The sequence below is a fragment of the Diospyros lotus genome, chromosome 6, assembly GCF_014633365.1.
Source record: "Diospyros lotus cultivar Yz01 chromosome 6, ASM1463336v1, whole genome shotgun sequence".
NCBI classification, from domain to species: domain Eukaryota; kingdom Viridiplantae; phylum Streptophyta; class Magnoliopsida; order Ericales; family Ebenaceae; genus Diospyros; species Diospyros lotus.
This window is the reverse complement of record NC_068343.1, coordinates 1959078-1973480: the sequence shown is the minus strand read 5'-3', so window position 1 is coordinate 1973480 and position 14403 is coordinate 1959078. Positions and strand designations below refer to the sequence as shown.

General features: G+C 35.5%; 1 protein-coding gene across 1 annotated transcript; it reads left to right on the top strand.

The window, feature by feature from the left end:
- Positions 1–620: 620 nt before the first annotated feature.
- LOC127804675 (polyribonucleotide nucleotidyltransferase 2, mitochondrial) lies at positions 621–14239 on the top strand. The gene is made up of 17 exons (XM_052341599.1): positions 621–1094; positions 2698–2853; positions 2941–3111; positions 4756–4881; positions 4965–5126; positions 5323–5442; positions 5837–5974; positions 6094–6256; positions 6985–7110; positions 7537–7667; positions 8054–8273; positions 8384–8467; positions 9038–9117; positions 10961–11104; positions 12465–12828; positions 12926–13155; positions 13576–14239. Exons 1-17 carry the CDS (start codon positions 717–719, stop codon positions 13678–13680), a joined length of 2898 nt encoding a protein of 965 aa, XP_052197559.1. The 5' UTR covers positions 621–716; the 3' UTR covers positions 13681–14239.
- The last annotated feature ends 164 nt before the right edge of the window (positions 14240–14403 follow it).

Genomic DNA, 14403 nt, shown 5'->3' with positions numbered 1-14403 from the left:
ATATTATTTTTCAATCAAATAAGATCAATTCATGAGTTAAGATTCAATTGTTTATGTGATGTGATCATAGTCATCTATCGAGTTTGCATCTAATTGTTTGCATGGCGCCATTTTGACCTTTCAGCATTTTCACAATGTGCCTGTATAAGGGTGTGAATTTCAAAAATTAGATATATAATTAATTATATTATTATTGCATAATTGTAATGTCATTTTTCCTTGAAATTAACTTAATTGCTTGAGAATGAATTGAGTGACATAGTCAGACTTATCAATTGAGGGACATAATCTGATTTTTTTTTTTTTTTTATATATCAAGCAAGTTTTAGATGAATATAAAATTAAATATAACGAGAAATAACTTAAGATTGAAGAAAATATGGGATTGTTATGTTGTCTGTGTCGGATAAATCTTATATTGTTCGACATGGATAATAATTTTTTTTTTACAAAAATTTGTCTAAAAATACAGTTCTAAAACGGAATTAATGATGATAGACTAAAAAAAATCAGAAATATTCAATTGAATAAATTTAAAAAATAAACTGAAAAATGATTTAATTTTTATTTACGCAACTATTATTTTCCCCAATACTTTTATTTTCTCCTTGCCAGGACCAGGAGCACCCTCATGGACCGAACCCTTGCCAGAAGTGCCAAGCAGAGACTGAGAGCTCTTAAACCCTAAACCCTTGCCAAAGCTCTATTCCTTCAAAATGCCCTCTCTTCTCGCCATGGCGTCGGTGGCGAGCAGAAGAAACCGACTCCTCGCGTCATCGCCTTTCATCCTCGCATGGAGAAGATTCGGTTTCCGCAATATTTGCAGTGGCCGGGTCGGCTTAGCTCCGTCGACGTCGACGTCGACGTCGCCGTCACCGCCACCGTCCGATTACAAAACTCCCCTGCCTGGAACAAAGGTTCTCGAATCATTCACGGAAGAGTTCGAAATCGGATCACGCAAAATAACGCTGGAGACGGGAAAGATCGCACGCTTTGCCAATGGTGCTGTTGTTTTAGCCATGGAAGAGACCAAAGTCCTCTCAACCGTTGCTTCCGCTAAAGGCGACTCTGTTCGCGACTTTTTACCCCTCACTGTATGTTCGATACGAGTACATTTTTCATGGCTACTGCTGACTTTTTTGTTTTTTCGTTTATCTATTTATTTATTTATTTTTTGCAGGATTATTTCTTGACTCTTGGCTCTATTCTATTTAATTTTTGATTTGAAATTTGTGATTGCCAAGGCTGCGGATATTTAAAAACGAATGGCGGTTTGGTCACCAGAGGACTATAGGAAATTAGGGGGCATTATTTGCATCAATCAGGGTTAAGATTAAGACACTAATCGTGGAGCCAGCCAAATATCAAGATACGGGCACATGTTATTATAAAAATGCGAAGTATTTTTTAGTTTAAAATATACCCCTGGGTAGGGGCTGCATTTTGATGGTATTACTAGCCAAGTTGGTGTTTGATTTGCAAATAAGCCTTATGGTTTTGGTAATTTATTTCTGCAAGTAGTTGTGGAAATTTCATACGTTGATAAAAATCAGAAAATCATAGAGCATGGGTAAATGTTTAACAGGCTTCATGATTCTAGTGGATGTTTCAATTATAGTTATTGCTTTGATTCTATGGGTTAGCTTGTAAATAGTTTTGAACCATCTTACTTTTTTATACTTAAATAGAATCATGATATTGTGGAACAAGGCCTGGCTCTAGTTAGTTTGTTATGACTGTTACATTTTCTTTTGATTTTATTTGGAAACAATCTATTATATTGCTTCACATGTTTTTCATTGATAAGTAAATTGGAATGGAGCTTACTTCAACAATCACAATCCTCTATCCTACTAAGTGGGTTTGGCTTCAAGAATTCTAGATCCTCAATCATCTTTATCCCACTGTAATGCATGAGCGTAATACTGAAAATAAGAGTGCTTGTGTTTCATGCCTGGAGGCTGTTAATGCATTTGAAATTCAACTGGGTTTAACCCAAAAAACTGACTCCAATAAGGTGTTTGGTTAAGTAATCAATACATTTGGAGCATATTCTTTATTTTAAGTAGTTACTTTTAAGTTTTTGACTTAATGAATTGGTGAAAAATTCCTACGGGCGCCCAGCAGATCAGTTATAGTTGGATAGCAGGAGACGATTCCTGTTTTTTGTTTTTGTGGTCTTGTTTTGTTATTTTTTTTTAGGTAAATTAAATCATCATAGAAAGGAGATGATTTAAACTTCGTAGTTGATTTTTGAATTTCTCATTGGGGTGCATCAAGTCAATTGGTGTATGAAGTTAATGTAACATAAGGTGAAAATTAATGAATGATTAGCAACTGCATAGACAGGAGAAAAAACAAACAGCCAGGCATCTAGGTGTTTTCTTTTTTTTGGGTGTGTGTGTGTGTGTGTGTAGAAACATTGGGTGATCAAACATAGAGTCCCCTTTTTGAGTGATGGTCCTCCCTTCTTTAAGTAGATGACTGCAAGTTCTTATATTGTCATCTCTTGATGGAGTGGTGTTAGCATCTAATGGGTGCTATTTAATTGGGATTGTTAATTTATTCTTATAGGGCATACTTGGCAGTGCCTTTTTTGTCCATTTGTTTGGGTTGGAGTGTGAGGGGGTACCATTGGAATTAGTTCTCATTGTGTTATCTATCAATAAATATTTACTGGTTTTTGCTTATTCTAAGGTTGATTATCAAGAGAAACAATTTGCCCAAGGTGCGATTCCCCGCACATTCATGCGAAGGGAGGGTGCTCCAAAAGAACGTGAACTTTTATGTGGTCGTATCATTGATCGACCCATACGGCCGCTTTTTCCGGCTGGATTCTACCATGAAGTTCAGGTATGGTGTTGGGTTTGATTTCTGCATGTTTTATTGGGTTCCATTTTGACACTCTGTTCTTTTCTGTACTCCGTTAATGTTTTTTAGGTAATGGCAAGTGTTCTTTCTTCTGATGGGAAGCAAGATCCAGATATAATGGCAGCTAATGCCACATCTGCGGCTCTTATGTTGTCAGATATCCCTTGGGGTGGTCCCATTGGTGTGATTCGCATAGGAAGGATTTCTGGCAAATTTATTGTTAATCCAAGCATGGATGAGGTAAATCCCAGTTGGTTGTTTTTGTTACAGATTATATATACACTTCCAGGGAATGCATTGATTAAGATACTCAAAAGGTTAAATAATTTAGTAGATTATATTTATGTTCCATATGGTGGTTTATTGATCTGACCTTGAAGGTGGTTCTTTCATGGAACTTTAGGCTTTGCGGCTACTGATTTCTCTTTATATTTGTCATTTTCTTTTATCATGTTCAGTTTTTGTGAGCATTTGATTTGCCTGTTGATATTAGTTTTTTATTTTTCTTTCCCTCTTTTTATCAAATGAAAGGTGGAAAAGGAAACAAAGAGGTCCAAAGCTTTTTTTTTTTTTTTTCTTGCTTGAGCAAAGTGTTTAATCAGTGGCATAACCATAATTTTGACCTCACTAATTAATAAATTTCACTTGTTCAATTTTAAATAATCCATCTATATTAATTCTTTCTTATCATAGCTGGAATACGTTTAATAGTTAAAGTACTCATTTGTGTTCCATATAAACTGAGTCTGACCAATCTGATAGAGTTCCATCTTTTTTTGGAAGTCCACTCATTGCCATCGAAAACAGTGGTATTGCATCGATATGAATCAGGGTAGTGCTCCATTAGGTGGTCTATGTAAGGAATTTCTATGAGCGCTGTGTTTTATGGGAGGGAGGGAAAATGAAGGGAATGAAAGAGAAAATTTTAAAAACCTTTGTATTCTCCTATTTGGTTAACCTAGCAGGTGAGAAGAAAAAGAATTTGGGGAAGAGAATTTCTAGATGATTTTCCTTAAAGAATCTCCCTTGAATGCTGTAGAGGACTCTGTTGGTTAACATAATGTTGGGATGTTTATAAAATGTAATTGCAAAATGTGTACCTTAAACGTTGCCAAACAGCTACTAGTCTTATATTTGAACATGCATGCGATAGTCATGATTCTATTTGTTTGGTCAAACAGAATGGTGTTTGTCTAATGTCGAGCATGGGTTTATTGGTTTCTGAAGAATCACACGGCTTGGACCAGTGGACACTGATTGTTATAACCATATCATTTCATTAACTATTCACCGGGGTGTACCCTGCAAGTTCAGTTAAAGTTTAGGCGCAATAAATATTTCTGAAGGTTCAAAAACTGATTTTTTTTATCTTTTATTTTTATTTTCTCCCCTCTTCTCTTCAAAACAACTAATAATACTTGTAAATTTTGTAACTTAGTTTCTTCCCTTCCTTCCTTTGATGTTTTTTCTTCTCTGTTTTTTTTCCCCTGCCAAATGCAGCATAAAATGCTTCAATTGCAATCATTATGCAGTGTGTTTCAGCATAACCCTTGCATTCTTGCCCAATCCAAGCATAAGCTTCTACTTCTTTCTGCTGTATGACTTCATTTTTTTTCCTCTCAAGTTATTGGACAATAAAACATAAATTGAATGGTAATTTGCTCAATTTTATTTTATTGTCATATTCAATTTTATTGAATCTGATGTCTTATTGACTTGAGTTCCTGAATTCCTTTTGAACTTCTCTCAACTCTCCATACCCTTGATTCTTTCAACATAAGCTGTTATACAAGACAAATATCAAGTTCCATATATAGATTGATATAGAATGAAACTTTGTTCATATTCTAATTAGCATTTGGCAACATGTTGTCTGTCACACAGCTCAGTTTAAGTGATCTCAATTTGGTATATGCTTGCACAAAAGACAAAACAATGATGATAGATGTGCAAGCTCGCAAGATATCAGAAAGGGATCTGGAAGCTGCTTTAAGGCTGGCTCATCCTGAGGTGTGTCATTAACATCATAACAACTTTCAGGCATAGAGTATTGGTAGCCAATTATGTTAAGATGTCTGATTCTGAATAACCAGGCAATTAAATATCTAGAGCCTCAAATCAGGCTGGCAGCCAGAGCTGGTAAGCAGAAGAAGGAATATAAATTGTCAATGGTGTCAGAGACAACACTGGAAAAAATCAGGAACTTGGCTGAAGCACCTATTGAAGCTGTCTTTACTGATCCTACATATGGCAAGGTATGCTCTGTTTTTTTCTTTTTTGGCAGAAAGTGTTTTATACATTATTGATATACATGTGTACAACTGTGTATTGAGAGATATCTTTGTTTGGTTGCTCATCTTACCTAGCTAATATTGAAGCAAGAAAAAATTGATATTCTTTCAAGTCAATTTTTTTTTTTTTTAAGTAATGGTTATCCTACTTGACATTCAGTTTGCTCGAGGAGAGGCCCTAGATAAGATTACCCAAGATGTAAAAAGGACACTTGTAGAAGAATGTGATGAAGAGAGCTTACAAGTCTTATCAAAGACAGTCGACACAGTACGAAAAGAGGTAATGCATAGAGCTCTGTAGTCAATTGTTGAAGTTAGCTTTATTCTGTGAGTTTGTTATTAAAAGTTTGCAGAAAGTCTGCTGTATGTTTAAAACTTATTCTTGATAAGTAGTGCATTATCATCTCTTGCCCCTATATTGTCATTGAGTTACTTATATGCCCTCACCCTGATTTTATAGCTTAATTTTCTTCTGGGAAAAAGATGCCATTTTGTATGTTTATGTTTCACACTGGTGTATAGATATTTGTCTATATTTTTCACACAGATCCAGTATGTCTTTTGATATTTTATTGCAGCATAAATAATTCTGGTGTATATATGTCTTGCAAGTTGTTTATTTTTCAATAGCCCAATAATGGTGAGTTTATTAATTTATTAAAAAACAATGCCAGGTTGTTCGTAGAAGGATTATTGCTGAAGGAATTAGAGTTGATGGGAGACATCTTGACGAAGTTAGGCCTTTATTTTGTGAAGCTGGTAATCTTCCTCAATTGCATGGGTCAGCACTTTTTTCACGTGGAGATACTCAGGTCAGTGTGTTCACACTTGATAGCATCCTTGATTGATGTACTTTGGTATTGAGGCAAAATCTGTCCTAATTTATGTGTTCTAGTTCCAACAGCAGTCATATGCTGATGTGGTGTAACAGGTTCTGTGCACTGTGACCCTTGGAGCACCTGGGGAGGCTCAAAACTTGGCTTCCCTTGTTGGCCCGTCAAGCAAGCGATTTATGCTTCATTACAGTTTTCCACCATTCTGTATTAATGAAGTGGGCAAAAGAACTGGCCTGAATAGGCGAGAAGTTGGCCATGGTAAAGCAATTGAATTCTCCTCCTGTCTAGATTAGTCTGTTGACTTGATTTGTTGAATTACTTACCAAAAATAATGACCTGATCTGTTGAATCTACCTTCTTACTTCGCTCCTTATTCCCTATGTGTTTGATTCTTAAACTTGGTGTTGTATGTAGAATTATTGATTATTATTTATATCACAATTTTCACAATTTATGCAGTGAGGAACAAAAATGCAGGATATAAAATGAACTGAACTTGGTTTTTATATGGTTTCTATGTAGATTCTATTTATATTTGAAGCTGTTCATGACACAAGTTTGCTTTGAAGAAACACAAAGATTGACACCCTGGGTGTGTTGAGTCTCCCTATAAATAACTTCAGTTTTTCTCCGGATCTATTTTGAACATTGGGAATCCATTTTGGTGATGTTATCTGAAATGCAAGCATGAAACTTCAACTACTCTGATTTTCCTACTCATATGATCAGAGCTATAATGTAGACATTGAACTGTTGGTATTGGCACTTTGACATTGCGAAAAACATGTATTCTGACCGATCCTACTTGTTACTGTATTATCATAAAATGATAAATCTTGTTCTACTTAAAAAATTATTAAAATGATAATCTTGTGTGGGAAATGCTGTTCAGTCTAAATAATATGTGTGTAGAATATACAAGGTATTCACTAATTCCAAGAATATCCAAAATTGCTTTCACTGATTAGGTTAATCATTGCTTGTAGGCACTCTAGCTGAGAAGGCTCTACTTGCCGTCTTACCTCCTGAAGATGATTTACAGTACACAATTCGTGTTAATTCAGAAGTTATGGCCTCTGATGGTTCGACATCAATGGCAACTGTCTGTGGAGGTAGTATAATCCACTCCAGTTCCTTTGATCCGGCATCTCACTTGTTCGAACCGTGCACTTGATTCCTCATACTGCTGTGGAACTTCTTTCAATTGTTTGCATTTTATCCTTATTCTGTATTTCATTTGCTATTTCCTGTCATTTACATTTGTGATTAAAGTTGTTTCTCTTGGGTGATAAGTTTGCATGGTTTCTTCAATATTTGTTACTGACTGTTTGGACACTTGAAGGCTGTAAAGTAATTCAAGCAGAACCATATTCCTTTGTCTTGCTTGAAAATTCATATATGATCTAAAAACTGGTTATTTGATAGGCTGATAGCTGTATTTCATATTAAAGTGCATATGGTCTACCCTGTAATTGCTATATTTCATTCAACATGCTGTTTTGTTTTATGTTGTCTTTCTTTCTTTTTATTAACTGTAGGAAGCATGGCTTTGATGGATGCCGGAATTCCCTTAAGAGAACATGTAGCAGGTGTATCAATAGGCCTTGTGAGTGATGTTGACCCATCAACTGGCACAATCAGAGATTATCGCATACTGACTGATATTTTGGTAAGGATTTGCTCATACTATAGATTTGCTTTTTTGTTTTTGACTTTCCATGAGATGAAAATTGAAAAGATTTTGGAAAATTTGTGTAAAGAAAAAGTAACATTGGAAGTCTTTGGAATCCTCTAGAATCCATGACCTTTTTTTTGGGTACATATTATAACTTTTTTAGTCTATTTACAGGAAAAAAACTTTTTTAGTCTACTCTTTTGTCATTCTATAAAAGAGGGAAAAATAAACTCATATAGGTTGCTCCTTGCTTGCAAAGTAATTTATTGACTTCTGTGGTGGAACATTTTGCAGCATTAACTGGTGATAAGTTTGTGTAATCTGTTACTCGTGCATCTAAAATTCTTACAAGTTATATTCATGTCTGTTTTTCTCTCTAGGGCCTGGAAGATCATCTCGGAGACATGGACTTCAAAGTTGCAGGGACACGGAATGGAATAACAGCAATTCAATTGGATATAAAGCCTGCTGGAATTCCTCTAGATATTATTTGTGAGTGCTTGGAACCTGCACTTAAAGCTCGGCTTCAAATCCTTGATCACATGGAGCGAGAGCTAAATGCATCACGTACCCAAGATGAAAGGAATTCTCCTCGAATAGGTTGCTTTTTCACTGCTATTGAGCAGTCTTTTGGAAGGCCAGTTATGAAACTTCTGGATTTTGAATACTGCATATGTTATTTTGGGTAAAACTTGTGATCTGTGGTGCAGTTACATTAAAGTATAGCAACGATGCTCTTCGGCGCTTAATTGGCCCGCTTGGTGCCCTTAAGAGAAAAATTGAAGAGGAAACAGGTTTGACATAATCTTGTATCTTTTCCATTACTACTGAATTGGATATCCAGTATTCCTTCATTGCATGTAACCTTTGTATGGTATGAGAGTGTTTTGATGCATTGTAACTGCTCAAAATCATTAAGACATTGTTTTACTCACATTTTTCTTTATGTACTGTAGTTGTATAAATCACGGCCCACTATGGTAATTATAATAAGCAAAAGTTACTATTTGGACCAAACAATTAAACTAAAGGACGGGTCTGCCTCCAGAGATAGTTCCAGTGAAAACGGTTCACTGGAAAACCTCTTCATGCTGCCCTAGCGTTGTCCTTTATTGGCAAGCAAAGACTACAGTCTTTGCCATTGTGTACTGGTGCATGGAGTCTCTATCCAACTTTTGATTAGTCCCTTCTTGTTAACTTGAGTAGATCTACTGATTGGGTAGTGTGTTTGAGCTGCTCCAAGCACTTGGTTGTTACATAGCATCTCGCATTTTCTGATCACTTGGCAGTTAATCATCATTGTGGTTTTATGTGCATGTATATGGTTATTTGCTTAATAACCTGTACTAATTTCTGCAATCCAGGTGCACAGATATCTGTGAGTGATGGGGCACTCACTGTATTTGCTAAGAACCCTCCTGACCTGGAAAAAGTATTAGACAAGGTACATTCTGCACCTTGATATGTGTCTATTAAAGTAGTTGGATTGAGATTTGTTATTTTCATGGTTGTATTTCATTCTAAACCACATAAATTATGAGAAACTAAGTATTTCTATTCAACTTACAACTTTTAAACCGTAAAAGACCCTATTTTCCTTATGAAGAAATAAGCCAACCAGCCAACTAAAAAATATAGTGTTTGCACCATTGTTGTTAAAATCTCGATTTTACACGTACGATTTTACGATTCGAAGACTCCCAAACGATTCAAATCCTATGTAAAATCCAATTTGGGATAAAATCCTATAAAATCTCGATTTTGCATGTACGATTTTACGCTTCAGAGATCTCCAAACGATTTTACGATTCAAAGACCTCCATTGATTTAAGTTGTAATTTAGAGGATGCTTACAACGTCTCAATGTCACATAACAGCATCTGACATTGGAACTTATGCAATGAATTGTTATATTTTGCCTCTAAATTGGAACTTGATTTAACATTGATTACATAACTTCCAATGTCACATAGCATCTAACATTAATTGCATAAGTTCCAATTTACTTGATTTAAATTATAATTTTTACTTGATTTAACATTGATTGCATAAGTAAATCAAGACAAACAAGTAATTAATTAATGGACCACCCAACCCCAAATCGGGATATTACTTGATTTAATTAATGTTAAATAAAAAAAAAATTGCAATCTAAATCTAATGGAAGACGTTGGAAGCATCCTCTAAAGAATTTTAAGTTATATTTTATTTTTAAATTACCTATATTTTGCCTCTAAATTGCCTATACCAACCTGCTAGTTTTTGAGCTATATTTTGGAAGTATCATCTTTTGAATTATAATAAGGAATAATCAGGTTATTAAATGATATTAATTCATTTTCTACAAAATTATATTATTATAAACATATATTTACAAAAATTAAAGGGTATTTTTAATTATCTCTAAAATTTTACGATTTTATGATTTGATTTTATGGACCCTTTGTCGATCTCACTTAAAATCCTGATTTTAACAACCTTGGTTTGCACTATATCTGATTTGGAAAGGAGATATTGTAAAATCAGGTAACTTAATTATCTTGACTTTTCAAACAGGCACTGTTATAAGACATCCTAGATTGGATTCGTGGATAAAATGTGGTAGTGGGAGTATTCCAGTCAACCTGAACTCTGAGTGATTGTCTGCATATTTGGTAGTGAGTTGGGGGATTGGACCATGGGTAGAATTGCTTCTCCATATGGGGTTACTGTATGGAGAGCAGTTTAAGATGGGTGATGGTATCATTGACGGTGGCTTGTCTTGTCTTGTCATAATTGGTTCTGATTTCACCTTGATGGAATACTTTCTTAGTTGTCCTTCAGCCGTCATCACTTGTTATCTAGCCTAATCTTTGGAGGCTAGTTTTGTTTTTTCTCTTGTATTTTATTATTCATGTCATTGCTTTGGCTCATTTCTTTATAGTTTTTTAGGCCAAAAAAGTGAAATGTAGTATTATTTGTACCACATCCAGGAGTCAGCTTTGTGGGACCACTTAGTCCACTCTAGAGAGCTCAGTGTATTGGGTTAGGCTCAAAATGATAACTTCTAGGATTGCTGAATGTCTTGTAGCAGCTGTTTGAAACAAGCCAAGGAAACCACACCATACTGATTGAGATATTCACACTGGATGCTCTCACAAGCTGATAGTGGTTAACGATGATTCCACTGTTTGCATTGCATATTTAATTTGTATTTGCCTAAACTTCATGTACTATTTAGCATTCTTAATGGCATTTTTGGTATCTAAGAATAGACAAATGAATTTTTAATAATGGAAAATTCTCAGGTTGATTTTATAATTGGCCGTGAGATTGAAGTTGGGGGGATTTATAAAGGCACTGTAACAACAATTAAAGAATATGGAGCGTTTGTGGAATTTAATGGTGGTCAACAAGGCCTCCTGCACATTTCTGAATTGTCACATGAACTGGTACGTAAATTGTTGTGGTGCTTAAGTAGAAATCTCTACTTTTCCTCTGTTTCAATGAACAAATTGCTAATGACTGTCATCTTGGTTATGCATGTGGCATTCAAGATATTTTTCCTTGTCGGTTATGTTATTACAGTATATGTGGATGGTTGAAGACAATTATTTGAATTTTTTGTTCTTTTTTTAAAATCTTGTATTGTGTGCTCAGCATGCTAAAGTCAATCTCCGTGATTGAAGTTTAACATTTATGTTTACTGGAAGATATACAGTGTTGTGGAATGAAGAAATTTATTCTTTACCATTCTTGGCTAGAAACAATACTTGGTAAGTAACTAGACTGTCTATTTTTACATAGGCATAAGATCAATAATTGAAACTTCTTTTGAGCTAAAAAATGATGTATAATTGACAGTACTAATGGTCCATCCCTTGCGGAGATTGTAGTGATGAATAGCTACAATATGTAGCTTATTGGTTGGAAAAAAAAAGGAAAAAAGAAATATGTGCAAAACCTTAATGGAGTAGAAAAGATCAAGAAATTGAATTATATATTAAAGTTTTGATGCTGAAGCTGGATGGCCAGGGAAACAAGAAAGGTTTAAATTGTGTAAAATTAAATGTTACAGATTTACTGAACTAGTTAAAAGGGTTGATGTTGCCATGGTTGAAGGTGCTGCAAAATCAGAAACTACAATTGATACTCCAAGAGCGTAAAAGATATGCCCATAAATTAATGGCAAAAATTGTTCCCTTGCAGAGTGAACTGATTATAGAATAATGTCTAATAACTTGTAATAGTTATTTTTAGTATGGTTGAGTGCAAGTTCTTAATATCCTTTTCATTTCTTTTTGAGATGAATTCTATTACTAAAATTTCACCAAACTATTCCTAATTTTTATTTTTTGTCTTGGGTTTTTAAAGAAGTTACCTGCTAATTTGATTCTTAGAAGATCTTATATATTACAATGAAGCTGTGGCCCTGTTGCACTTGGAGTGTCGCAATTATTTTCTAAGGGTGTGTTTGATTGGGGGGTGGAAAGTGGGGCGAAATTCCAATTCTCACCCCCACCCCTATGAATTCCAATTCCTTGATTTTAAGGAAAATCTTCACTCTTTGAACTAAGATGGAATTTGAATTCCATAGGAAAAAAAAACTGTTTGATGGAATTTTCCTAGAATATGGATGGAAAATGAATTCCACACCCATTTTCCACCCCTATCAAACACACCCTAACTGTTTTTCAGCAATTTACATTTCTCAATGTTACTTCTTATGCATGCCCATTGAAGGATTGTATCCAGTATTCCAGCTGTTTTTTGATATCTTTTCCTAAAACTTCTTTCTTGTTTTATAATCAGGTTACCCGAGTATCTGATGTGGTATCCATTGGCCAGCAACTATCCTTGAAATGCATAGGGCAGGATATTCGTGGCAACATCAAATTATCTCTTAAGGAAACTTTACCCCGATCCCGTTCTGAAACAAATATTGTGCTTGAAGGAGCTTCCACACATACAAAACAAGTGCCTGATGGTTGGCCAGCAGTTGGGGATGTGCTTACTGGGCAAGTGACGCAGCCATCTGCTGTGGCAGATTTGCAAGTGAGTACATATGAAAATAGTGGGGTAGCCTCTTCTGGCTCATCACCATCTATTCTGATTCGGAGTGCTACAGAGTGTGATGAGGAGGAAAAATCTGCTAACTTGAATCAGAATCCTAAACGTAAGATCTCTTAAGTCCTCTGTTAAGAAGTAGAATATTGTGGCATCTTTAAGTTACGGGCTTCATTCACCATTCTCTGTTTCTGGTCTGCTGCCAGCCACCAAAGTGAAGATGTCAAAACTATCTTCGCTGAAGTTAGAGAGAGAATCCAACTTGAAGTTTGTGATTGAGGATGATCAGAATGATAAAGAAGCTTTGATTGACACTCCGATAAGTGCAAAAAATCTAACGCTTGGGACTAAGATAACAGCTAAGGTTCATCAAATTCGTGCACGAGGTTTAGTCCTTCACTTGGGCAGTGGACTTTATGGGATGTACCGGTTTGAGGTATGAAGTAGCTTCTCCTTTAAATTTTTAGCATTCTGTTTGGTTCTTATGTTAGGGTTCATTATCACTGATATAGCAGTAGTTTGGGTAGAATACTGTCCATGAGAGGTTGTTAAGAGGGGTGATTGTTTTGGGTCTCTACCTATACGTATCCTTACCCAGCTAGGAGATCTAAAATCTGCACAACTTCCCAAATGATACCCAGGAACTTGATTTTATTTTAAATCTGATGCCATGGGTCATGTTCCCTAGTCCTAAAAGAACATTTATATGACCTGTACCATGAGTGGCAGATTCGCACTAGCTTTTGGGATGCATAGTCTTAGGTGGAGAAAACTTGTTGATTCTTATACATCATCTAGATTTCTCTCTTCTTCAAGGAGGTTGAAACCATCTTAAATTCCTAATCCTGCCTTGCAGACTGGTGGAAGGAGTGATTTTGAGGTAGGCGATGAGTTGCTAGTGAAATGTTCGAGTTTTTCTAGCAAGGGAATCCCTATAATGACTATGGTAGAAGATGAATAATCCCGCATCAGCGTATCCTTCCTGAGCCTGAAGACACGTGCCTGTCGATGCAGGAGAATATCGCGTGCCATAATCGCTGCGCCGCCAGAAACTTTGGCATAACTTAAAAACGGTGACCTTTGTAGGCAGTGCAGGTTGAGTCTAAGCAAAGCAAAGCTTCTGGGACGACCTGGCTAGAAAGGCAATAGTTGTCATCAATCAGAATGGCTGAAATCTTACTTCCAATACATGTTCTAATAGAGTTGAACTTTGCCGGAGTAAACTGCCGTGATTTCGCTCATACACGAGAACACTTGAAATTTTGATAAAATCCATGAAGCTTCATTGCACATCTTTCGTTTTGATATTCAAATTCGAGTGCCAGGTTTCATTTTTTTTTTTTTTGTTGGGCCAAAGGATGAATAAATTAAATGTATTTTGTGTTTCAATGCCTGATGTTATGGGTGATGCTTTCTTGTGGCTTTTAAGACTATAAAGCGTTGGAGAGAGCTTCGTCATTAACATTTTGTCTTCGGTAAGTTCGTTAATATATGTGAATGTATACATTCTACTTGAGGTCTGTTTGGTTCGGCAGTGAGAACTAGAAAAGTGTATTTTATTTTATTTTTTTAGTTTTTTCTCTTGGGATGTGTTTGATTAAAAATTAGATAGCAAAATTTATATTTTTTTTCTCTTTATTTTCACGTGGGTTTTTTGTGTGATTATTTGAATTTTTTTATTATT